This window comes from Ctenopharyngodon idella, chromosome 15, assembly GCF_019924925.1.
Source record: "Ctenopharyngodon idella isolate HZGC_01 chromosome 15, HZGC01, whole genome shotgun sequence".
Lineage (NCBI taxonomy): Eukaryota > Metazoa > Chordata > Actinopteri > Cypriniformes > Xenocyprididae > Ctenopharyngodon > Ctenopharyngodon idella.
This window is the reverse complement of record NC_067234.1, coordinates 20106825-20134346: the sequence shown is the minus strand read 5'-3', so window position 1 is coordinate 20134346 and position 27522 is coordinate 20106825. Positions and strand designations below refer to the sequence as shown.

At 36.4% G+C, this 27522-nt stretch overlaps 2 protein-coding genes across 6 annotated transcripts in view; one reads left to right on the top strand and one right to left on the bottom strand.

The window, feature by feature from the left end:
* Positions 1 to 3383: 3383 nt before the first annotated feature.
* Positions 3384 to 17150, bottom strand: si:ch211-11n16.2 (zinc finger FYVE domain-containing protein 1). 2 transcript variants are annotated; one of them, XR_007925135.1, is made up of 12 exons: positions 16944 to 17150; positions 14234 to 14738; positions 11704 to 11921; positions 10898 to 11004; positions 10062 to 10170; positions 8589 to 8686; positions 8389 to 8506; positions 8137 to 8307; positions 7814 to 8003; positions 6221 to 6319; positions 4018 to 6077; positions 3384 to 3570 (listed from the first exon to the last, which is right to left on the bottom strand). XR_007925135.1 is itself a non-coding variant. In XM_051862404.1 (11 exons), exons 1-11 carry the CDS (start codon positions 17058 to 17060, stop codon positions 5845 to 5847), a joined length of 1965 nt encoding a protein of 654 aa, XP_051718364.1. In that variant the 5' UTR covers positions 17061 to 17150; the 3' UTR covers positions 3384 to 5844. The 2 variants fall into 2 exon arrangements, 1 of the variants encoding a protein (XP_051718364.1); XM_051862404.1 differs by having other exon boundaries at positions 3384 to 6077.
* A 1264-nt stretch (positions 17151 to 18414) lies between these two features.
* dpf1 (double PHD fingers 1) overlaps positions 18415 to 27522 on the top strand; it is a 71121-nt gene continuing 62013 nt past the window's right edge. For 2 of the 4 annotated variants that reach the window (XM_051862405.1, XM_051862408.1), the window contains exon 1: positions 18415 to 18556. In XM_051862405.1, coding sequence (XP_051718365.1) covers positions 18447 to 18556 — 110 coding nt within the window. In that variant the 5' untranslated portion in view covers positions 18415 to 18446. Of the gene's footprint in view, positions 18557 to 19334; positions 19819 to 27522 lie in introns of those variants that run through there. The other 2 variants (XM_051862406.1, XM_051862407.1) reach the window with 2 other exon arrangements.

Genomic DNA, 27522 nt, shown 5'->3' with positions numbered 1-27522 from the left:
GAAATGTATAATCTAAGTTATATTATTAACTTATTTTCATGTTATAAGTTAAACAGATGTCATATTAAGCTTAGTCTTGTCAACATTTTGGAAATTGTTTTTGTGTTCATTGAGATATTGTTTAAAATGTTACTTTTCAAAGGGGGTGTACTCATTTATGCTGAGCACTGTATATATATATATATATATATATATATATATATATATATATATATATATATATACTACCATGATGCATATATACTTAATGATATTTTTAAATAAATATCATTCAATATAGTTTAAATTTGCTGCAGTTTAAAATGACCACATTTCTAAGGAATTATGTAGAATTAATCTCCATCACCACATTAATGTCTTCGGTATGGTCCGTCTGGGGCTATGAAACAAAACGGAAAATGTTGATGTGCTGCTCCATTATTTCACTATACTGGTTATGTATGGTTCCTCTTGTTCGCAACAATCTAATAGAGACCCTTGAAAAGATTTATGAATGGACTTTTTGAAATTAAAAAGTCACAGACCATCAACCACTATTAGTGCCTCTTTGTGTGTCAGAAGCTGAGGATCAGAATTGTTAAATGGACCCAAGCAAGGCGCCATATCTTCCCCGGGGAAGCGTGAGAAAATGAGAATGCTTTCCGCGGTGGAGACTCTCCTCTTATTGTCCTGCACCCACAGAGTGACTGTGTGGATGAGGGGGAAAACGGGACAGTGCAGGATAAGTTGCCATGGATACAGAAGCAAAACAGCCATTAATAATCATACAAAAAGAGCCACAGTAAGCAGAAAAACACTGGGCACACGGATAAAAATTAAACTCGCAAAGGCTTCCAGTATAAGAGAGGACACTGGTGAGTATACAATATTCTTCACTGATGCATCCACCGCATTTTTTTTTTTTTTTTTTTGGCCATGTGTTATATTTTATAAGCAGGCTATTTGCAGTCCATATTCAAATAAAACAATGGCCCAGATTAAGTTTCAACCAAAACATTTCATTTGACATAATAATGTGTGAAATGGGGATTAAGGAATTACAATAATGCTTTCTGCTGAACCGGCACGTGGTGCTCATTTTTCTGCCGGGCTGGAGCTCACGGTCCAGGCATGTGCATCTGCAGGAGGAGATAAACACAAAGTGCACGACAGCGTCCTGCAGTGGACTAATCTGTCCATGCAAATGATGTTATGCATTTTAAGAGACTGATTAACAAGCTTATAGTGAAATATGTAATGATTCAGACTCAAATAGAGTGGTGGACATCAATGGCTTAAAACAGCAAAGAGGCAACAATTTAGTGGAGAAAGGGGCTATAGCTGTCCCAAAGTGAAAGTGACGTGACGTGTAGCCAAGTATGGTGTCCCATACTCGGAATTTGTGCTCTTCATTTCACCCATCCAAGAGCACACACACCTGGAGCAGTGGGCAGCCATTTTTGCTGCAGTTGATGGTTCTTATTGACTTCCAGTATGGAAAAAAATACTATCAAAGTCAACCGGGTCCATCAACTGTTCAGTTTCCCATATTCTTCAAAATATCTTCTTTTGTGTTCAGCAGAAGAAAGAAAATCATACAGGTTTGGAACAACTTGAGGGTGAGTAAATGATGACAGAATTTTCATTTTTGTTTGAACTATCCCTTTAAGATTGATGAAGTATTTATGTTAGATCTTTGTCTTTGTGCATAATCTTTCTCTTCCTGTACAAGAACAATATAAATTATAAAAGACCAATGGATTAAACAGTGGAGTCAGGTAACTCAAGGCTATTTTGATCCTTTTGTCCTTAAATGAACCAGAGGTAGAAATGGCAGTTTTTTGGCAATGTGCTGAATGAGTGAGGCCTGTTGTCATGTTCAGTCCCTTTTTATTTTGCAGACTTTTGATACCCCTCATGTGTTTTTTTTGTATATGAATCAATGTTATAAATATAATAAACATGTGCAAGATCCTAGAATGAGTGAAATCCTGAATGGGTGTCTCAGTGGGTCTCTCGTTGGGAGTGGTGTTGCTTCCCTCTGCTGGTTACAGTGTAGTAGTGCAACTGATTGCATTTTTTTTTTTTTTTTTTTTTTTTTTAAATCAGGACCATGGTGTTAATTTAGTATTATTTATATATTATAGTATTTATTTATATTGTGAATTAGCTTTTGTTTTTATATTATCAGTTTTCATTTTAGTTTGTGTTTTAGTAATTTTGTTATGTGCTTTTAACATTTTAATTATTATTTTCGAATATTTCTATTCAGCTTTATTTTATTTCAGTTGTAGTGACATTAGTACTTAAACTAAAACATTAAAAATGTTGCCTTGGTATTTAAACGGAAACAAGTTTAAGTTAAAGTTTTTTTTTTTTTTTTTTTTTTAAAGTTTAATTTATTTTAAATCTAATATTGAATATTTTTTAATTTAAACTTTATTTTAATTTTGGAAAATGATTTCTATTATTTCATAGTTTTACAATAGTTTGCATAATGTATAATGAATACAATTTTTAACTCGTTCCAGCAACAATTAAATAATTATATGAAATTATTGACTGATTAACAGAAGTTCAAAATCAAGTGCCTTGTGATTTTATATATATATATATATATTATATTATATATATTTCAGTTATTTTATGTACTTTCAAATCAGTGTCATTACATTTTCTTAATATTATCAAACATGTATTATTATTATTAATGTTGAAAACAGTTTGTTAATATTTTTGGAGAAACAGTGATAAACTACTATTCAAATGTCTGGGGTAAGTAAGATTAAAAAAAAAGGAAAAAAAAAACTTTTTATTAATTCTGCTATTCAGCAAGATTGCATCAAATTTATTAGAAGTGACAGTTAGGACATTTTTAGTGTTACGTAAAATATATATTTTTAAACTTTATTAAGAGACTTCTTCCAAAATATTAAAAAATGTCAGTGACTCCAGTAGTGTATATATTAGCATTTTATCAGCCCTGCTCTCTATCAGTACCAGCAACTGAAAAGCCTATATTTTTTATCACTAAAAGGAATGAGAATTGGGCTAGTTATTTGGTAACCTTTTGACAGATTTGATAGCTGACCCCTTCAGTAACCATGCTTCATGTGATGTTCTTAATGATACTCACACAAGTGCTGACATAACAATCAGTAAACCCATTTCCTGTAGATGTGATGAGGCCGGCTGTATGCCAGACAGTAATGTTATAAATGGAGGAAATGTGAGTACAACCTGCATGATTTAAATCAGATTTTGAGTCTGTTTCATCTATTTAAGGCCCTTGAGCAGGAAATCTGGACCTCTACCTCCAGATGACCTCACATTTGTTCACTTACAGCACTACAGCCTATAATTTTCCATAGATCTCTGTTATCTTGTGAATCAAGAGGGCAGGCTGTTTTCAAATAGCTTTAATGTTCTGAGTAAACCTGAAAAACAGTACCAGCCAATCAAAACAAAGATTGCAGGATTGTCAAATGCAGGTGGAGTTATATGCAAATAAAACCATTGCTTTGGTTAAACTCCTTTATAGAAGACCACAATGCTCTATTCCGGATAAAAGTACAAAGAGTAGAAGCAGAACTGTAAAACAAACAAACAAAAAACATCAAAGTTAAAAAATTCCACATGGATTCTCTCAGATCAAATATGAATAAAGTGCGTTATATAAGCCATTTTACTGTACATGTTAGGAAACCAAGAGTAATCCTGCTGTGATGCTCAACATTCAGTCATCAATGTTCAGTTTAGCGTGTATCTGCATTAACCCTTAAACGCATACCTCGGGTCTTTAGTGACCTGGGACGTCATTAGACATCAACCTTCTTACTATTCCTCAATCAATTCATTATAAACAATATAACAAGAAAAAAAAAGAATAAAATTATAAAAGAATGCCTGTTTTCCCATTAATTTTTTTGTAAAAATTGTATATGGTCACTAACGACCTGAGGTGTGTAATAGTGTGAGTATATTTTTTTCCTGCACAACAATAAATTAATCTTTGATGACTGAATAAGTGCAATTCACCTTTATTCCACAAGGTGGCAATGTCTGATACACAATGATGAAGTGACATTTCACTCATAGTTGCTGCAGGCAGAAAACAAAAGAATAGGAAGTATCATCAGCAAAACTTGAAACGGCTCAGCGATTTACTGTTCAAAAATCAAATATTAGTGTCACTGTCACTTGATAGTGTATCTGGTGAAGATGCTGTCAGTGATAAATATTGATTTTGAAGATGTTGAAAATGTTTTGAGAATATGTTTGAGATCGCGAATATGAGCCAGATGCTGAATGAACTGGGAAATGAGCTCTAACATCTGCTCAAACTGAACCCTTCCAAGCTCCAAAAAACAAAAAATGCTTTATTTTATTCTTCTGTAACTGTTACTCTAATATCAGGAAAGTTTTATATTATTGCAACAGATCCATCCGTGTCAGAAATACATCAGGGTCGCTAAAGACCCGAATATGTAATAATGATTGGCGAAACATTCATGCATTTAAGGGTTAAATGTCATACACAGCCACATTGTGAAATCATCCTGTTATATGTCACTACTGTCTATATGCAAGATAGTTGTTGAGATCCATTAGGCACCGCAAATGCTGCTGAATAATTCCATTTTCAATATATATGTACAGTTTGCATCTTATGTATTAGATAATATGGCTCTCAACTAATGAAAGTTGATAGTAAAGATTAGATAAAGTGCAGTCGTCAAAAAAAAATTGAGTATTAAAGAACTATAACAAAAAAAAAAATAATGAGATGTGAGCTCACAGGATTCAGCACATGATAAACTGCATTGTCTTAACTGGAATGTGAATTCTAGGCTCTACTTCTGTTGCTCTGTTCCTGGAATAAAGTATAAAACTACCAAAAAAAAAAAAGGTAAGGCTGATATCTCGTATTCAAATGCTTCTTTATTAGTGTGAAACATCTCCTACGTACTGTATATCAAATGATAATTTACTAAACATTAGATATGTTAATATTTACTGCTCTCTGTCTTTTAGTCTGTTATCTTATCTTTGGGATAAAAATGTAGAGATGTTTAAATTATTTACAGAAATGCACTTTTAGAAGGCGATTCGTTTTCAGTGCCAGCACTATAGTCAATAGCTAGAATCTATCAAAATCCATTAAAATTTGTATTTTCTCTTCTTTTTAATTTCTGCAGCAAATCTAACAAAAAAAAAAAAGTAAAGTTCTGGGTTTATTCAACCCCATAGTCAAAATAAAAAATACATACTTTACATACCAATTTTTTTTTTTTTTTTGCATGGTAAGATATATATTTATTTTTTTTATGACCATCAAGCACATTTCTTCCCCTAATTCTCATTATAATATATTATATATATATATATATATAAAAAATTACTGAGAATGTATATGTATACTAAATATATACTATGTATGTATATGTATACTATGTGTGTGTATATATATATATATATATATATATATATATATATATATATATATATATATTTATTTCAGGGTCATTTTCACTACTGTATTTCAGTATAAAGAACTGGATTTTTTTTTTTTGCAGTAATGAGAATTTGTGGATAAAATATGCTTAATTGTCATATAATGAACTTTGATATTTCTACAAATTATTTTCATTATGCAACTTAATTTCTTAGCTTTCTCTTTTGATCTTGGGATTAAATAGAACCCACTCTCTAATTCTGCAGCTAATGCTTTGAAGAGCCTGAGTGTTTGTCTATGCAACTGCAGTGAGTTTCATATTTCCCCCATCCAAGATTACACCGTCTAAGGCTTGAAAACTGCCTGCAACCTGGCTCTGAGCACCAAGAGATCCCAGCTGTATTAGAGCGTCACAGGGAATCACTGCGGTCAGCGCAGTCATTACACACTCGCACTGGGTGGTCCCAGCCACGAGAGGGCACTGGCCTGGTCTTACTGGAGCAGTTCCCACACACTCCCTCCCCACATGCCCTGCAGTGGTGCTTGGACATGCTGGGGATGAAGCGTTTAGCACAGCAGTGGCACTGAGTGATCTCATGGTCCGGGATCCAATAGTCTGGTCTTGCAACCCCCTTTACGAAACCTGTATTAAAAAGGACAAGATGTGCAAAAAAAAAAAAAAAAAAAAAAAAAAAAAGTCATTTGTCACCTCACACACACACAACAATGCATAAGCAATTTCTATTGTGTAAATTCAGACACTTAATGTGTACTGGTAACACTCACAGAGAGGATAGTCAACTGCGGTGGAGACCATATCGAGAGTGGACTGAGCTACTTCCGTCACTCTGCGGGCAACTAGTGTCCGGGTTTCCGTATTGGCCACTGCAAGGGAGAGAATGTATTGTCTCAGCTCAGCAAAGCAGTCAACATCCCACACTGAGGCCATTAAAAACTGTTTTGGAAAATGCAACCCTGGGAGATATTCTCTGCAGACTGCATGATGCATTACATAAACACAAATAAGCACACAGAATCAGTCAAGATGAGAAAATACAAACAAAAACTCAAACAATAGCATAATTCTGCACTAAATCAGAGTACCAAATCCAATATTTGAAATGGTTTATTCTGTGTGTAGAATAAAAAAAAAAGCTATATTTAGGCCACTGATATTACTGTCTTGGATAAATAGATGAATACACTACTGTTCAAAAGTTTAGGATAAGAAATCAATACTTTTATCCAGCAAGGACACATTAAATTGATCAAAAGTGACAGTAAAGACATTTATAATGTTATAAAAGATTTATATTTTTCAAATAAATGCTGTTCTTTTTAACTTTCCATTCATCAAAAGCCCTATTCAGACGGTAATTGTTTCTCATGGGGACGCAAGGTATTTTCAACATTTACAGGGGCTAGTCGGTGATTTTATTGCCAGCCGAATCTAGAATGTCAGTGTTGTTCTCTCACCACCCACGTAAAAATCCCTGGCCGAATTACCTACTGTTTTTTGACAAACACCAAGGTCATGTAGTGATTTAATTGCCATCCAAATCCACATCTCTGAGTTTACAAAAGAGATCAATACAAAATTCACAGTTTAAATCCTTTTTCACCACTGCAGAGCACTGTATGATAAGTGTTGAGCTTCACTGTAATTTGCACCCGTTTTAAAGATAATTTTATTAAGGAAATGTTGGAAAGCATTTACAAGAACAATATTTCATCACCGCTCCACTACAGTGAGTGGAACCTGTACAAAGAAAAGAAAGAGAAATAAAGCAGTTTTACCACTGAGGTGCCATGCAAATTTATTTATTTTTTTTCTTCACATGGAGAAACAATTACGGTTACTAATAGGGCTAAAGAATCCTGAAAAAATTAATCCTGGTTTCCACAAAAATATTCAGCAGCACAACTGTTTTCAACATTGATAATAATAAGAAATGTTTCTTGAGCAGCAAATCAGCATATTAGAATGATTTCTGATGGATCATGTGACACTGAAGACTGGAGTAATGATGCTGAAAATTCAGCTTTCCATCACAGGAATAAATTACATTTTAAAATATATCCAAATGGAAAACAGTTCTTTTAAATTGTAATAATATTTCACAATATTACTGTCTTTACAATATTTTTGATCAAATAAATGCAGCCTTTTTGAGCATAAAGACAGTTATATAACGACAGTTATATTTCATAAAATTGTAAATCCAACTGTCAACTTGTTTGTTGGTGTTTGTTGGCGTTTGTCTGTGCGGTGTGAATTGGCCTTAAAAAAAACCCCAAATTTTTAAAGTGTAGGGCAAAGTTTAAGAATTACTCGCTGCACATTTAAAGTGTGCTTTTAAAAGAGAATGATGTCCTCACCCTGTCCGGTTTGCTGGGGTCCTCCCTGCCGGTAACATTCATCACACACTCGTACAGGGGTGCCGCCCCAACCCCTCTCAGGAACTGGCATGCTGTGGGTGGAGCAGGCCTGACAGAACCCCTCGCCACATGCCCGACAGTGGTGCTTCCTCTCCGCCTCCTCAAACGCTCGCTTACAACCGTGACATTTCTAAACAGACCAACATGATGTTTATTTGTTTTTACATAATAAAACAATTGATTTGCTTGATATTTTCTTTCACAAGCTGTAAGTGTATTTTGACTCTCTTTTATATATATTCCTATAGGGCATATCGACTTACAATGATTTCAGCGTTGGGTTTCCAGTAGGGCGGAGCCACCTGGTCTGTGAGCCAGGCAGCGACAGCTTTGGTTGGGCCTGAGCTATATTCTGACACTGACTGGATTATGTAATTCACTCCATCCAAAACCCGCTGAGCTGCATTCTGATGGTCTGTCTGGAAGCCACCGTTCTACAAGCATAAAAACAAAATTAACCACTGTGAGCATCAATGGAGTCAGCATGTGGATGGGAACACTGAGACATGACTTACATCCTGCCAGACATGCTTGACCTCTGGCCGCACCACACTGCTCTCTGGATCCTGGTTGCCCATCCAGTACTGTCTACTCCGGTAGATGATGCCACAGCTGGCACACTCTAAAACATAGCTGTAGAACAAGACCAGCGTTCAGAGCATGGACGAGGACCAGCTTCTGAGGTTAGTTTCAGTAGAAAAAACATCTCACTCACCCTGACCATGCATACTTGGCCAGACCAAGCCATTGGTTATCTGTAGAGGCAGATGTTTTGGGTACAACAATCACTTCCCTTCCGCCCTCATAGCACTTCTGTAACAGAAATGGTTTATCACTGTTTTCCCATCATCTTTTTGTTTCAAATTGAGAAATCTAATCCATATTGGACAGTTTTTGCAAACAGATTGATCTGAAAACTCAATTAACATAACAAAACAAGTGGAGAATCTGCTTAAATCTAGGGACTTGTCTTAAAGGTACACTATGTAACTTTTGTTCAAAATTAACAAAATTTACATAGTGAGTCAATACATTTTTGTCTTACACTGATTCACTATGGTAAGCCTATCATAAGTGTTTATATTTTAGACCTGTCGGGATGGTTTACGCGGGAAATTACATACATATGTCACTCGCCTGTGCGTGTCTCATCATATCTGTAAGTAGAGAAAAGTTACTTTGACGTGTGTATGGTGTGGGAGTGGCATAGATTAGTTGTCACAACGAGCAAGAAAGGTTGACATGGAGCCGTTAAATCTCAAACCTCCCGTTTTAAACAAACCCCGAACAGAGGAGAGTCTGCTGGCAAAAAGAGAATGTGACAGAGCTCGTAATAAAACAAAAATCAACATTGGCTTGGCTTTTCTGAGATGGCGATAACAGAGATTTGAAATGTTGTAAAAGTGATGTGGAGATGGCATTTGTAATACTCAACAGGTAATAATGTGTTTTATTGAACTGATAAATTGCTATATATAGCTCTCGAACGGAGTTCATTGTAAAGCATTATCTATAGTAAAGGGTCATTTCATTATGGTTGTTTTAGCGCTGTGCTGGAATTTATTTTCAAGGAAATACCGTGTCTATTAATGGGTAAAGCTACAGTAACATCTTCAGCTAGTCAGCTTAAGATCCTTTCCATCTAAACTGGTTATATCTCTTAACTAGTAGTGAATATTTTATGAGCAGAAGGATAACCATATTCATCCACATAGTCACGCAGAGCCGAAGCACAAGCAAAATGCATGTAGTTTCATTTTTAACTGCTAGAGGGCCTGAAGTTACATAGTTTACCTTTAATCAGTATTCATTTTAATTCAATTTAGTGTGATTTATTTACATGGAAAAAAAACCTGCACATTTGTATTGCCAAAGTGTTTGCAGCATAGCTGTGTGGTGCAAACAATGATAAACTGTGCAAATGGAGAAAATAAGTAATATTAATAAATAAAATATAAACAGTACAACAAAAATAAAAATAAAAAACAAACAATTCAATTATAAAATAAAACAAAACAAACAACAAAAAACAAAACAAAGAAAATCAAAACAATAAAAAAGGAATTGAAATTAAAACAAACAAACTAAACTAAATAAAACAAAAAGCTAAATAAAATAATGTGAAACAAAACAAAAACAAACAAACCATAAAACAAAAACAAAACAGCGATCTTAACCTTGATGTTACCTTACAGATGAGAACTTTATTGTTGTATTGGTGGGCATACTGACACAATCCATCAGCCATGTGCGGGACAGCGTCCTTCTGGTGGTTCATGCCATTTTTACACCGAACACTAAAGCCGTGGGATTTTGGAGAAGTTAGTTTAGATTTGCTAGCTCTTAAAGATTCATGAACAGTACTGCTCTATTAAGTCACACACACACAAACACAAGCAAAAACAACAACAATTGATGCAAGATCTAATTACATTCAAGTGCATTGACAACTTTTTGTTTTTTCTGTGGGACTCGTTTCCGTACAATAGTTTTGCATGCTGAATAGAGATCCTAGTTTTTTATAACTGTGAATCATCAAATTAGGAAGTGGCTCAGTGTTGATGCAATGAAATTAGAGTCTGGTGTGTGACACTGCAGAAATTTCCTTGATTTACTATGCATCAAACACATAGCATCTGAGAGGCGCATTAAAGTGATATTTCACCCAAAAATGAAATTGTCATCATTTACTCACCCTCAAGTTGTTACAAACCTGTATGAATTTCTTTCGTCTGTTGAACACAAAAGATGATATTTTGAAGAATGTTTGTAACCAAACAGTTGATGGACCCAATTGACTTCGATAGTATTTTTTCCTTACTATGGAAGTTTTGATCTATGGAATATCTTCTTTTGTGTTCAGCAGAAAAAAATAAATTCATAGAGGCTTGGAACAACTTGAGGGTGAGTAAATGATGACAGAATTTTCATTTTTGGGTGAACTATCCCTTTAAACACAACCTGCAAATTAAAAAAAATTCCATTTAATCTATCGCTCTGAGCATAAAGCCTGTGTGGACTTACTTGCAGCTGAGACAGACTGATGGGCAAGTGAAATATTCATCAGGAAAGAATGAGCATATGCTGATTTTGTCATCTGAGATCTCGCCACAGAACCTGTCGCTCAAGGCCTGAGAGAGAGCAGAGCAGTGAGGTCCAGTGAAGCGCAGTTTCAGAAACATGCTCAGTGGACAAAGGTGAATACAAACAGTACATGCATACACTGACCCAAAAAAGTACTTCAGGACACTTACGCCATACTTACTGTAAGTATATTTACATTTAAAAGTTTGGGGTCGGCAAGATGTTTATAAAAGAAGTCTTTTAATCTCCCCAAAGCTGCATTTATTTGATTAAAAATACAGTAATATCGTAAAATATTATTATAAACTGTTTTATATTGTAATATATTTTAAAAAAAGTTATTTATTCCTGTGATGTGAAGCTGAATTTTCAGCATCATTACTCCAGTCTTCAGTGTCACATGATCCTTCAGAAATAATTCTAATATGCTGATTCGATGGTCAAGAAACACTGGATGCATGGATGTATTTTTTGGGCTTCAAAATCACGCCCCCCATTTACTACCATTATAAAGCCAGGATACTTTTAAATATTTCTCCGATTGAGTTTGTCTGAAAGAAGATAGTCATATACACCTAGAATGGCTTGAGGGTGAGTAAGTGGGATAATTTTTATTTTTGGGTAAACTATCCCTTTAATTACATTAGATACAAAATAAATCAAACCAAACATCAAAGCTTAAGTGTCTAAATTCTTTTTGGGGCCACTTTACACAGACATACACAAAGAAATGCGTGAGGAGCTACCTTCAATGCACTGAACACAATGGCAGGCTGGCGCGGGGCTCGCTGGGATGTGTTGTTCACTTGCTGATTGACTATCTGCAGTAACTGCGAGTAGTCTGTGGGGGGAGTGATGGTTTGGGTGCCCACATACTGAACGGAGCTGAAGGCGTCTGTGCTCTGGCCTAAGTCATGGAAGCGCTTTTGCAGCAGTGTGTCTGCTTGCCCCAGGGCAGAGGCATCTGGATAAGAAAACAAACCCATATTTCTCTAGCCTGACACACTTCATCGGAAGACAGTAAAAGTTTCAAAATAAAAAGATGAAAGAAGTGTTTACAGGCATTTACAGCTTTTTTATGTGTTTTATATCATATGTTTCATGAACCATGATTTACAGCTTGCTGAAAACATGGGGTTTACCCAAGGGCACAATTGTAATTGAGCAGTATTGTGATCTTTGTAACAGTCGACACCTGAGTCACCCTGCCTTGGGATTTACCTGCAATCTGTGTTAGCTAACTAGTAGCTTAACCATTAAGTCACTTAAATCACCTTTCATCCCCATTCTGATGCTCCAGTGTTTTGATTTTCTTTTGGACAAATGACAAAAATAAAAGGATTTTTATGAATATCTATGTCCGTTGAAAATGTAGTCTAATAAAATAAGTTTATTGTGCAGTAATCTTTTATAAAAGCAATAAGGCACCTGAAGATGCAATATTGTACTATATTTTATATAATATTTTTATCTCTTTGTATCTGTGTTGGTTTCATAAGACTTGACATAAGAATGTTTATACCATATTCAAGAAAAGTTACAATTTAATGATTTAAATTTAAAATGTCATGTGGTCTAACAATAAGTAAAAATTAAAAACATTTTCCCTATTCTTTGCATACATGTGCACACATTATTTGTTAAAGTTTTAAAATATACTTAAGTATATAAATTAATTCATTTTATTTTTTTTATTATTATTTTTAACTTGACACAGTCATGGGTTTTTTTCTGTTATGTTGATTGCACCACATGACTATTTCAAACTTTTGAACTTTTTCAACTAATAATAAGCAGTGAAATATTATTTCTAAGAAAATAATTTAATTATTTTAATTAGGCTTTTTTCTTCATTATGATAACAGGACAGTTCAAAATAAATTTTAATTCACAGATTAAACATTCTTATTATGCATTTAAAGGGATAGTTCAGCCTAAAATGAAAATTATCCCATGATTTACTCACCCTCAAGCCATCCTAGGTGTATATGACTATCTTCTTTCAGACGAACATGATCTGAGTTATATTAAAAAATATCCTGGCTCTTCCAAGCTTTATAATGGGAGTGAATGGGGCTTGAGATTTTGAAGCCCAAAAAAGTGCATCTATCCATCATAAAAGGAATCCATACGGCTTCAGGGGGTTAATAAAGGCCTTCTGAAGTGAAGCAATGAGTTTTTGTAAGAAAAATAACCATATTTATAACCTTATAAACTAGAATCACTGGCTTCCGTATGCGAGTTGATTCTGGTGAAAGAGTGAGGATAGGGCAAAACAAAACACCGGTCATGAATCAGAAGTCCAAAGCGAGATTTTTTAAAAGAGAAATGTCGGAGAATTTCGATATAAGAGAAGAAGAGCTTAAGTTTGTTGCCCAGCCCTATTTGTTTGAACCGCGAGAGGCGTCCACTGTTACCACTGCTTACGCTACTCCTACATCCTACGTCATATGCTGGAACTCGACTCTCTCGTGAACACACGGACAGACGTTACTGGAAGCTAGCGATTATTGCCTATAAAGTTATACATATGGATATTTTTCTTACAAAAATGCATCGCTTCGTTTCAGAAGGCCTTTATAAACCCCCTAGAGTTGTATGGATTACTTTTATGATGGATGGATGCACTTTTTTGGGCTTCAAAATCTTGAGCCCCATTCACTAACATTATAAAGCTTGGAAAAGCCAGGATAATTTTTAATATAATTCCGATTGTGTTTGTCTGAAAGAAGAAAGTCATATACACCTAGGATGGCTTGAGTGTGAGTAAATCATGGGATAATTTTCATTTTAGGGTGAACTAACCCTTTAAGTCTTTGTATGTATGCATTGCATTTTTAATGTATTTTTGATTAAAATAATAGATAAAAATTGGCCAAAAAATAGCATTTTGTTATTGGCCCGGCGTATTACTGACTAAAATCTCTCTAAAGATTCATCATTTGACTACAGAGACAATGAAACAAATTGAAATTCTCATCACTAAGCAAAGAGAAATAAAAGTGAGAATGATGAAACAATTCAGTTTGACTGACAGCTTGTGTTTTTCCAGTGGGATTCTCCACCAGTCTAAATTCAGGACTTTTTCAGAGATCCCCCTGGCTATGTGTTTAGTCCCCATGAGAGTGTGCAGACCCAAGTTGAAGCAACAATCCCTTTGCCTCAGGCTAGTCGTACAACAGCCTTTGGCAACAACATGTATCAGAAAAATGCTGTATTCATATTGATAAACACTTCAGGTCTTGTAAACGTGAAAGTCTGCTTGCTCTGGCTTACCTTGGCCTAGCAGCTGAGTGCGAGAAGTCTCCTGGAAAACTATAACAGCAGGTCCCAGGCTGGAGAGAGGCACGTCCAGCCCGCAGCGGTTAGACAGAGAGCGGAGCTCAGGTGTAAAGTGCTTCAGGTAAGCGGCCGACGCGCTGCCGAGGAACTGAAACATGTCGTTGTGCAGCCTCTCAGCCCTTGTGCGGTAAACGACCACGTCTGATACGGCCAGAACCTTCAGCAGCAGACGCATCCGGCGGTTCTGCTGACTGGCGGCACCAAGCAGGCCCTCTGTATCCAGTACGATCAAGTTCAGGTGAGGATCGTAAGCGGCCCATACGCCCACCGTGCATGAGGATGGAGACGGAGATGTGGCAAATACCTCCTCGCCATCGAAAAGCACGTGGTTGAGAGTGTGGGACTTGCCGTCGCCCGTGTTGCCGAAGATGGAAAGCACTTTGACTGCCTGAGCAGCACTGCAGCCCAACCTCTGCAGAAAATAGCCTTCGTTCTTTACCTGGGAGAGAGAAAAAGTATGAGCGACATCAAGTTTAGAGCAATTGTTACATAATCTGTCTATCTATCTATCTATCTATCTATCTATCTATCTATCTATCTCTCTATCTATCCTCACCGGCCACTTTATTAGGTACACCTGTTTAACTGCTTGTTAATGCAAATATCTAATCAGCCAATCACATGGCAGCAACTCAATGCATTTAGGCATGTAGACATGGTCAAGACAGTCTGCTGAAGTTCAAACTGAGCATCAGAATGGGGAAGAAAGGTAATTTAAGTGACTTTAACGGTGGCATGGTTGTTGCCAGATGGGCTGGTCTGAGTATTTCAGAAACTGCTGATCTGCTAGGATTGTCGAACACAACCATCTCCAGGGTTTACAAAGAATGGTCCGAAAAAGAGAAAATATCCAGTGAGTGGCAGTCCTTTGGAGCGAAAATCCCTCATTGATGCCAGAGGTCAAAGGCGACAGTAACTCAAATAACCACTCATTACAACTGAGATCTGCAGAAGAGCATCTCTGAACGCACAACATGTCGAACCTTCAGAAGACACACCAGGAGCCACTCCTGTCATGACATGCAGATGGTAGAGTCAGAACTTGGTGTAAACAACATGAAAACATGATCCATCCTGCCTTGTATCAACAGTTCAGGCTGCTGCTGGTGGTGTGATGGTGTGTGGGATATTTTCTTAGCACACTTTGGACCACTTCTGACCAATCGAGCATCGTTTAAACGCCACACCCTACCCGAGTATTGTTGCAGACCATATCCATCCCTTTATAACCACAGTGTACCCATCTTCGAAGGCTACTTCCAGCAGGATAATGTGCCATGTCCAAAGCTCAATTCATCTCAAACTGGTTTCTTGAACATGACAATGAGTTCACTATACTCAAATGGCCTCCACAGTCACCAGATCTCAATCCAGTAGAGCACCTTTGGGATGTGGTGGAATGGGAGATTCGCTTCATGGATGTGCAGCAACTGCATGAAACATCTCTGAGGAATTAAGGCAGTTCTGAAGGCAAAAGGGGGTCCAACCCAGTACGAGCAAGGTGTACCTAATAAAGTGGCTGGTGATTAATCTATCTATCTATCTGGGAGACTTAATATTCAACAATATTACTGAATTGACTGCACTGACACTATTGGATGAGAACTGAATGATATTTTTGCAGAGCTGCTTTATAGATTAAATTATTTGATAATTGATAAATAATTGAATAATCTTTACAACAGGACTGAATCAACACTAAACTGACTTCAGCTGAACAATGACACGATTTTCTTTAAGATCTGCTTTACAGCCGTTTGCATCATTGAATCATTTACCTGTTATCACTGTAAAGCTGCTTTGAAACAATCTGTATTGTATAAAGTGCTATATATAGGTGACTTGACTTGTCTATCTAAGAATCTTAAAGGGCCAGTTCGCTCAAATATTACAATTGTCATCATGAATGATGACTGAGTCATCCTGCCTTTTGTGTTCCACTGAAGAAATAAAGTCAGATGGGTTTGGAACAACAAAAGAGTAAGTACATAATGAAGTTTCATTTTTGGTCTATACAGTAACAATCTCACATGAAAGTAATTGACCACTTTCATGCTGGTCCCTGGAAAGTCTGTAAACTATCCGAAATGGCACTGTCACTGTTGACTCATATACCATGGTATTAACAATGTACAATAATATAATGGTACGTGTCCAAAAACATAATATACCATGGTTATATCCACATACACACACAAATGGTAACACTATGCTAATATCATGTAAGTGTACAGTTTAAAACCATACCATAACAGCAGTATACAGCACTGAGATCATTTAATGTTTATAAATCACACTGTGTTGACAGATGTATCATGTGCTGTATCACATGGCCCTGCAGTAATATGGACGTACGTGACAAAAACACAAACCCATGATATAATCGATGACGATCGACCTGTAAAGATTACATGTCAGTGAGATCCCTAAATGTTGACAAAAGACAGCTCTTCCTTGTGATTTTGTAATATTGACAGTTTAGGGTTAGTTTATCTGTATTGTTTATATTACATATATCATAATTCGTTATTATCATGCTTATGAATTGACAAACACCTGTCAAAGTGTATAAAAACAACAAAGACACTACATGTGCTTTTACCTAATAGCTTGATGGCTAACACAGAAGCTAACAAAAACAAACCTGCAAGCTTTCGTTTTCGTCCACCAGGAGAAAACTCCGGCCATTTTCCTTCTGCTCGTCCATCTTAGCAGGCCCGAGACTAATCTCATCCATATCTTTCAGTAGCATTTCAGACATCGTGAAAGATTTAAAACCATCCCAACTCCCTGGAAAGCTAGTTACACTACAACTGTCCCAGGACTACTTGGTTATCAAGCTGAACTGCAGAGGGCGCTGTTGCTGTTCTATCAAGCGCCTTCATTTTGTATTACTGAGCACTTTCTTGAAACCCCCTAGTGGTTATTCTGATGAACTGTCTTGTAGCGGTCTTTGTGTGCAGAAAACATAAGTTTATACTGTAGTCAATAAAAACAAGTCTCCATAAAATAAGCTCTCACGTGAGCTTATTATTCTATAATTAGGATTTTTTATTTTTATTTTTTTGTAAAATTGGTAACATTTTGTAGGTGCAAACTGAATATCAATGAATATACCTGCCGAATTTTAGTTTTAGAATTTCTTACATTGCAATAATAAATTAAGGATTAGCTCAACTTTAAACCCCCCTTTAAAAATGCACAAATTTTAGTGTTCTGCAGAAATCCCTTATGAATCAACAGGACATTTTTTTGTTCACAGTCTTTCCATAGAGCTTGCTAAGGTTCATTAAATATTTGTTAGCAGGGATCTATAAATATCACATGTCACAGAATGCCTTCAAAGTGGCGCCATTGCAGTTAACTGGACTGAAGAGCACTTTATAGTCACTTCCATTTCCTTTAGAGGTCAATCTGGCCTCTTGTCACAGTATTTGAATCCACATGGTTGATGAATGTGCATTTCATAAGTAGAATAAAAACATATAGGAGAATTAGCCTATAAGTATTAACGTTATCATCTGTGTAGTTAATATATAGGGTATACCAACAGTCCACATGGAGGAGGATAACATGCTTTATTAAAAATAGAAAATAATGTCTTAATGAAAATGTAAAATGCAGAAAAGTTTGTTTGAGGGTTAGATTTAGGAGATGAAAAAGGTACACAATGGAAGTCAAACGTGTGTGTTCAAATGTTCATTAGTGAGATAGATATGTTTATTAAATAAATTATTTAATAAAGCTATGTGATATTGATCAGTGCCTACCTAATTTTGATGTAATTATCTCTTATATATAGTAAGCTAGCCTATAATTGTAAGAACGAACGATTTCTTTCTGCCATCGCTCTCTAAAAATATTCCCATTTCTCTATACGAATCAACAAAGCTACCAACATGAGAGCAAAATACTGACAGACAGTCCAGCAATCCAACCTTGAATTTACAGTAGATGTTTTGGCTTACCCATACAAAATCAAGGCGGGACTAGTATACAGTTAACCGCAGTGCATTGTTCTATTTGTAGTTCACGCGCCGCTGACTCCTGAAGACACCAGGGAATTAAAACTACATTTCCCAGCGCTGACCATCAGTCAGCCGTGCTCCTATTGGCTGGCTGATCCAGCCGCAGCCCCAGAGAATGAATGAAATTGAAATTGCTGCTATATTACATGTACAATACCGGGGATCTGCAGTCTTACATTGTATCATTCTATATCAAAATGGCCACAGTGGTCCAAAATCCTCTGAAATCGTAAGTAAAAATATTTATATTTTAATGCTTTATGGAATACATGTCATGCAACAAACAGCGATCGTTCAAATTCGCAAATATGCAAACATCTTTAAAAGTATAAAATGCCGGCGAGGTTTAAACTACGAATGCATGTTGAAATGCAATAAATCATAATGCATGCGACGACATTTTGTCATCTGAGCAAATATGGCATGTTGTAAAGTGCAGAGTCTCGGGTGTCATTTCTGCATATGCACAGTGATATGGAGGAATGTTGAGAATGTTGACCCGGCGTCCCTGGTCAGTATTGATCACTAGGAACTTACAGTTGTTGGTATTGGAATCGGAGAGTTCACTGGTCACCGAGTCTCAAGAAAACGATGACACTTGAACATTTTTGCTTTTGCTTTTGTATAAAATGATGTCAAACAAAATGATATGCTGCCTGTTAGAGGATAACATTGGCCGCCTATATGCAAACTGCCTGAACTGGAAAATGTTACAATTTATCACACTAAGCATGTTTGCAATGGTTTTACATCGCACATGCATTAGACTGTACAAATCACATGCATCGTGAAAATGAATTATTAGCGTTATTTCTGAGCCGAATGCATGTTTATACATGGTATTTTAGTGGCGTGTAACATTTGATATGTTTTATGCGCCGTTGAATTAATGCACATTCCGTGAAGTTTCCATTAGATTCCTTTGTGCACACTGACACATTTTTTCGGCGTGCGGCACGCAGACGCCACACGGGCTCAGTGCCAAAAATTGCTTTACATTCGTCTGCTAGAGACGGGGACCTTCCGAATGGGGAGACGTGTTTGTGTTTGGCATGAATATGCGACTGTAGCTCTTATATCTTATAAAGGGGAAATTGCACTTTCTTAACCTGCGAGGTTGCATCTCTAGTAACTACCACGACTGCCTACTTTGACCCAAGGAGCACAAAACATCTTAACAACGGGTTTTTTTGGTTGCAGTTTGGTAACGTCACGTTGGTAACGTGTTGGTATTACGTTTAAAAAAATACTAAAATACAACCAGGCCACATTACAAAGCTTGTGGAATGTTATTTGTCTACTTTTTTAACTTAAAAAATGGCACAAAGGGCACAGCTATAGTAAATTATTAAAATTATGATTGATATCACTTCAACTTTGTGAATGAAAGCGACTTTTTTGAATGACAAATTTCTCTCTCGCGCAAAAACCGTTAACTGACTAAAGCGGCGCGCGCAGGATTCAGCCAGACAGGATGCAAGGTTTTATGAGGTAAGACACTTTTACCTTATGACAAATTATAAGTCAAAATCTGTCACAAATAACAAATGAGAGTAATATAAGTGAAATAACATTCGAGTATAGCGCTACAACACCGGTTATTCACGTTTACACGAACAGCCTTGGCATAATTTGAATTCAGACAAATAAAATTACTTATTCAGACGTGCCAAATTAAGTTGGACTTAACATAAGTCTAGCAAATATACATTAATATAGCTGCTTTCGTTACTATGTATGTTTTTTCGTAAAAATCTGGAGTCAGAATACACACCTGTCCTACGTTCAGTTCAGCACGTGCCTCACATGACCTTTCTGAATGCACAGTGGACGCCATTAGCGTAACCAGTGCTAGACGGCCATTATACGTCAATTTCCTGCCCATACCGTACCTATACAGTAACTTACCTTATAATAGTTTTTATGAAGTGTGAAGTTGTTAAGTACTCTAACAAAAAAACAAACAAACAAACAAACAAAAAAACGTATTTTTGGACACATAATTAGGCTACCTTAGTGTATCATAACCCTATTGGTAACACTAGTTAAATCATTAGTTAAAATGAACTAACAATGAAACATATTTCTAAAGTATGTATTAATCTTAATTAATTAATCTTAATTTACCTTTACATTATTCAAATCAAAAGTGGTATCTTTGACATTTAGGCCTTAGTTAACATGAACAACTAACAACCCTAATCATTTGTAACTAACGTTAACAAAGACTAATAATAAATACTGTAAATATTGCTCATTGTTAGTTAATGCATTAACTAATGGGACCTTATTGTAAAGTGTTACCAGTACATGAATATTGTAATCATTCAGTAGCACTCTCTAATACTTTTCTGTAAAGGAATGAAACTTCTGTGGATTTTGTAAATCCGCAGTTTTGATTCAGTGACTTGTGTAAGTAACTCATACATGACAAATCCTGCAGTATCTTACTGGGTTCTCTTTGGTTCGATCACATTCCCTAAACGGTGAACTTTGTTATTGAATGTGGCCGGATGTTTTCAGGTGTGCGTCTTGAAATATTTGCATGAGAAACATGAATGAACAGAAAGAGGGGCTGCAATCAGCGTCTGAATTACTGTGATGTTACGCTCTTCAATAACCCTCTTCAAAGAACCCAGTTAAAGTGCAGTACTTCTGGAGCCATGAGGAGATATCAGTTGAGGAGCCAATCTAATTTACATTACTGGCTTTTTATAAATCACTCATTTTTAAGAGATGGTGATTAAATTATGCCTGCCTTGATTGCTGATTATCTTCTAACTGGCATGCCTTCACCAAAATGATGGCATTTCATTTGGAATCTTTGAATCATTGGATTAGTTTCCCACTGTTCTCGTTGTGTATTTCTCTTTGTTCAGTTTTTACTGGTCCTCAAATCTCTCTAGTAATTACTCAGGTTCACTTACTGTCTATATTTTCTCCTCTATCTTCCACTATCTCTCTCTCTCTGTCTCCTAAAGTGATGGTGCCCTGTCTCTCCCAGTCATTTCACAGGATGCGGAATGCGGACTTCTTGGATAGTTATTCCGCTTTGCCTCACTGATCTGAGAAAAATGAATTCTAGATAATTCTTCACACTGTCGCTCTTAAGCCGAAGACTGTCATCCCCGTTCTAGATCCTTCCTCCCCATCCTTATACTCAGGCCCTTTTTAATGTTTGTTTGCATAAGCAGCCGCAATTCTATAAGGGCATCTTTTTTTTTTGAGACTGGTGGGCTGTTCTCTTCATTTCACTCACTCACTTTTTTTTCCCTGAGAGACTCTCTTTGTCTTCAAGAGGAGAGAGAGAGACACAGATAGGTATTTTTAGCTCTATGACCTATTTCTCCGAAGCTACCTAACTCACTGTCAGTCATCACACTGTTGCTCAGGGATCTTATAATATGCAACTAGCATCTATAGTCTATATGTAGTGTACTAGAGGTGTTTCAGTTGTTTAGAAGCTTAGAGAAGCATGGTGTGCTCACTTTCACTTTTTTTTTGGGAGGTGAGACACCTTGTGGGAAGATCATCAGATGTGGACTGAGGAAGTCCGAGGGAGGGTGTCGCTTGCTGATGATTCAGTCTTGCCAGTGTGAACATCTGAGTCAAGTAGTTTTGAGAATAGGAGCCTTGGCTGTGCAAAAATGTCTGGATATTAGAATTCCCATCAAATTTAATATAGTTTTGTTTTTTTGTTTTTTTTTGCCACAAGATTTTACCTCATGATGATACTGTATTGATACAGCATAAATAATTTTTTTATATATATTTTTTAATAATACATTTTTTCATGTTTCACAGGAAGAGAGTATCAAATCTGTGAGTATACAAGAATGCACTCTCAGCTAGAATCTATACGCTGTATACCAGAGTTTTGGATAGCCGTAAATTAAATCTAGCGAACTACAATATTATTATTCTATTGTGGCCCAGATAGTGAGATTTACCATTGACTAATCTGCCAATATTTGTCCATTTTGAGATTATCGACATCGACTGATGAACATATCCATGTCGCAATTAACAGAAGTGTATATCTTGCCTTATGTCAGTTCTAAATCCTATTGATGGATTCATCATTGATAGTATTTATTGAAATTTACTAATTTTGAGTATATGCCAAAACTGTTATGGCAATTCAAACTATTTTGCATTTTGGCAAATTGGTGGTTAATTCATATTAATTCGTATGATCTCATTTGTATGAATGATCTTACAAATGAGATCATACGAATTAAAATGAATTAAACACCAATTCGTCAAAATATAAAATTGTTCAAATTGCCATAAGGGTGTTTTAGCATATACTCAAAATTCACAAGAAAATTACAACATAAATAGTAGGGGTGTGTAATGGTACACAGAAGTCACAGTTTGGTACGTGCCTTGGTTTTGGTGTTACGGTTTGTTATGATTTCGGTACAATAGGAAAAATGGTAAATGGAAAAAACCCTAATTACTACTTATTAATAGTTAGTTAAGGTAGCTAAGTTTAGGTATTGGGTAGGATTGTGAGATGTAGAATATGGTCATGCAGAATAAGGCATTTATAAGTACTAATAAACAGTCAATATCCTAGTAATATGCATGCTAATAAGCAACTAGTTAATAGTGAGAATTGGACCCTAAACTAAAGTGTTACCAGACAAAGGAACAAATCCACAATGGTAGGTTTCTTTTATTTTATTTTGAACACACACTAGTGCAAATCACAGTTTGTTCCACTAGCAGCATTTAGTCCCCTGTTGGTACAATATAGCCTCCTATTAAGCACTAAGCAGTAAACAGAATAAACTCTGGTCATATTTTTTTGCAGAGCTGATAAAAACAAAAGGTATTTTGTCACAATCAGCTACAAAACTGAAAAGCATCTTGTGTTATAAAAGTACAAAATAAATAGAATAATGAAAAATAAAACTTACAATTTGATCCACTTAAACTATTCCATTTCCATTTTCCGCTGTTCTTCTGCTCTTTTTCCTGTTATGGTGGTTAGCAAACAGCATTGCATTACCTCGTGCGCCCCCTTCTGGATTGGTGGAGTGTGTATCGCCCGTGACTGTAATCTTCGTCTGATTGCATGCACGAACTGTGTCGTCCATACCGTACGCTTTGGGGCGAATACATGTACCGTTACACCCCTAATAGATAGTATACGGTTAGGTTTAGTGGTGGACATTCATGCATATTTTTATTTTTTTTTCTGAAAATCATGTTTCCGTACCAATCACATCATATGAATTCATATGAAATTGCCACCGTATAAAATAGTTAGGTTTTCTCATTGTGTTGGTAAATGCTGTGTAAAATCATTTCTTTTCATTAAAGCAAGTTTGTGTACATTGTATTTGCTATCATTGAATGGTATATACATTGGCGATCAGCCACCCTGCTCCACTAGACTAGACCCAGGTCTCAATATAATATCACTGACTCCCACCCCTAGTTGCTTGCTAGGTTGTTCTTGTTGCTTGCTTACAGGCTCAAGTCAGAATTGCACACCCTCAAGTCTCTATAATATTCTGGATATTAGATATGGTTCGGGTCCTTCCATCAGTGTAAGTTTATGGAATTTTTTTTTCACCCATTTGATCATCTCCCAGGCGAAAATTGTAAGACCTGTGACTTCGAAAAGTAATATCACACCTCTCCTCAGCAAGCCACATGGTTTGAGGTATCTTTTTCTTACAAAAAGCATTGTTTGATTGAGGATGTCTTCAGCTTCAGCCTGTTTTCGATGGGATGAATCCCACTGATATGTTGAGCTGGTGGTCTGCAGGGTTTACTGCATAACGCAATCAAAGGCTGGTCTGAACTGAGATTGCCTATAGGGCAATGCTTTAAACAAATAATGATTGTGCCTAGTACAGCCTCTAGCAGATTATAGTATTATAGTACTCTATATCTAAACATAAAATGTCCCTCAGTCCTTCAAATATATGGCTTCTGCATTGGGAGGTGGAGATTTGCATCCATCAGATTATTAATATAAAATGCATAGACACCTTTGTGTGTTTGTTCACTCTTTGAATATAGAACTTGCGTATTCTACATGGGCATCTTCGGCCGCGTGAGACTGTACTTTGTGCTGAGCGCTAGTGTGTGTGTCAGTATGAATCAGAACATGCATTTGGAGCAGAATAGCAGTGTATGGCATGGTCCATTGCTAAATGTGGGTCCATCAGAGGAGATTTATAGCTGTTCTTCTTTCGCCGTTATTAGGTGGATAGATCCTCTCCCAAGATTTCAGATATTATTAAAGTGCAGAGGGTCGAAATATTCATCTCTCTACCAGACAAACTGTCCCACTAGCCATTTTCAGTGGAGATCTATACGAATACTCGTTTAAAGGAAACCATAGATGGTCCAAGAGGGAAACATAAAGGCTTAAATATGATCTGCGAAGAGCATCATGCAAGAAGCGCAAGGTGGAGGGCAAGTTCTACAGTGTACGTTGCTCACAAATCAGTTGATATGTTTCCAAATATGTATTTTATGCTGTGCAAATAATGTGATATGAGCAACATCACACGAGTAGCAGTGCGATATGGCTGTATATCAGCACGGCTGTGATTTAGCCGTAGGTAATGCGAGTGTGATATTGCATTTATACAACAGTTCGACAGCACAAATGAGTAAATATATATAAGAAACAACAACAGAGTGTCTTTAAAAACCCTCTTTTGTGCAGAACTACTTCCTTTCCACCATAGATTCAAATCTCAAATTGACAGTTTAACAGTTGAGCCCAAACCTCCGTTACTAATTATAAAACATCACTTTAGAACTAGTAACGAAGTAACGTTGAGTTGCTTCATTGAAGCTTATTGTGTTTTGTAAATTATTATGGTATTATGAGAGAGAGATCAAATAAAAAAGTGTATTTACCTGCTTCTGATATAGCATTCATTCTTCAGGTCAATGTCCATAATGTTATATCCATTATAAAAAATCAGTTTGAATGTCTGCTGAGGAAAGCAATGTCTTTGTCCTTTTAAAAGTTAATGTGATTTCCCACAGCGCTAAAGCAACTTCCTTGTTCTAACTCAATCATAAAGACAGTCTTTGTCGTTATCTAATGGCGTAATAATGTAACTTTCACTGATCCTATCCACTGCTCCTATTATGAAACAAACGTTTTCCCTTAACCCAAATCGTTTTGCTCTGGAACAAGTAATAGATTAATAAGACCAAAGATTGACCATTTGATATACCTCGTTTGATAAATGAATTATATCTCGTTTAACCACCATCTAAGAGCCAGCGTCAAATTCCTGAATGACTGGCCAAGATGAAGCTGTTCTCTGCGGGTACATGAGTGCTGAACGGCCGCTGATGGCCTGGAGCTTGCATCTGCGAAAGCGCCAAAACAAATTGTAAAATAGGTGCTATGTTTATATATATATATGAGTCACATATTTGAGGTCTAAATAACTACATTCTCCTCTTAAACTACATTTTGTGACATAACAACTGTATTTATAAAAAATATGGTGGATTTGCTTGACCGCCATGACATTTGCCGTAAGCGGAGTGATACAAACAGTGAAACGGTACCAGTGCTGATACTTGGAGAATATTGCATGGCTCTCAGCCAATCAGATTCGAGAACCAGAAAGAACTGTTGTATGAAGTCTTATAATAAGCAATGGGATTTACTCTGCAGTACAAGTGCACCTGTAAGCATCCCTGTCCATCCTGCAGTCTTTTCAAGCAGTGAAACATGCGGCAGGACATCAGGTCCATGTTACACCACAGGCAACGATTTATGTGAACACACAGCCTGTGCCAGCAAACACAGCAGGGCAATTCAATATAGTAGACAAATGCTTCTGAGGATATATGGTTCTCCACAGCAGCGAAGGATCATGGGTATTCCATTTGAGCATGGGTGTTTGCGAGCATCACGGACCACGGTGAACGCAGGTGTCTTTAGCAGACAATCTCTGAAAATTCATTGAGCATCTTCAGCATTAACACTTTTGGCGAGTACGTTTCAAATAGCTCATAAGCTTCTGCATACAAATGAGATGTTTTGACACTTTTTAAAACTGAAACTCCCCTCCAAGGTGATACTGATGAATATGGAACTAATTTCATGCTGCTTTGTGCATCCTTGGGATTGTGCTTGGTGAACCAGGATGAATTCTCCACTGATAGTGGTTAAGAGTAAAGCCATAGACTTACAGTTTAACACATTTTTCATAGACAAATTCATATGAGCTGGAATATTTTATGAACTTACCTAAATACCAATATTTTGCAGCATTTGGTGACATTTTAATACGAGGCAAGCAACTGTGCTGTTCTGCGTGCAAGCGCTCTATATGTCATATGCAACCTGTTATAAATGTCATTCTCCTTTATTATTATTTCTTCATCATATGGAGAAATAATATACTTGTTATTTTTAAATAACATTTTAATAATATACTCTGATTTGCCTATCGTGTATGAAGTCCAAATGGATTTAACGCACCCTTGAACACTAAAGAGAAACGGCGGATTAAAGTCGCTATGACTGAAGGCAAGTCATTTAACTCGGCGGCCATCTTTGAAACGGCTATTTCAGTCGTGCAAGTACAACTCCTATCTCTTTAAGTGGGGAAACATCAAATTCTTCAAATCTGTGTCACCAAGCGTACGATTAAATTTCATATTTAAAATCACCAGTGAAATCTGACAGCAACTGTATCATAAATGTGGTTTCTTATGCTCAAATAAAGCTTTTTTTTATGCAATGACTTTACCAATCGGCAATTGGCTCTTTTATATAAAAGCAGGACTTATTCCGCCAAATTGAGCGGTCCACTTTCTCCCATTCATAGTAATATGAGTGCACTGTCTTTATATAGAGTCTTTGGTATAACGGATTATCGGAAAAGAAAAAAATGTAGGGTGGGGACTTGGTTCTATCCATCAGTTGTTGACTGGATTTTGAGATGAGTGCATTGTACTCCAAAATGAATGTCAGCTTGTAGTTGATTGTGAAGTGGTAGGGATTAAGTGAACAAAATTATTGGAGGACGAAATTATCTGGCATACGTCACCAGAGAGAAGTGTGATGGTTTTTGACCAGAAGATCAAGTAATGACATTTGATTAAAAATTATGAGGTCAAAAAAAAAAAAAAAAAAAAAAAATTGAAATGCATAGGCCTACATGAATGGTTCAAAATAAGATCTAGCAAATT

What these genes read in the sequence shown, in the direction of transcription:
- si:ch211-11n16.2 (XM_051862404.1), bottom strand. Translation starts at nt 17,060, where the DNA reads ATGTCTGAAATGCTACTGAAAGATATGGATGAGATTAGTCTCGGGCCT. An exon ending in TCAAGCATGTCTGGCAGGAT is followed by an intron (nt 8,308 to 8,388) that starts GTAAGTCATGTC and finishes TTATGCTTGTAG; the next exon opens with AACGGTGGCTTCCAGACAGA. An exon ending in ACCCCAGCAAACCGGACAGG is followed by an intron (nt 6,320 to 7,813) that starts GTGAGGACATCA and finishes TCTCCCTTGCAG; the next exon opens with TGGCCAATACGGAAACCCGG.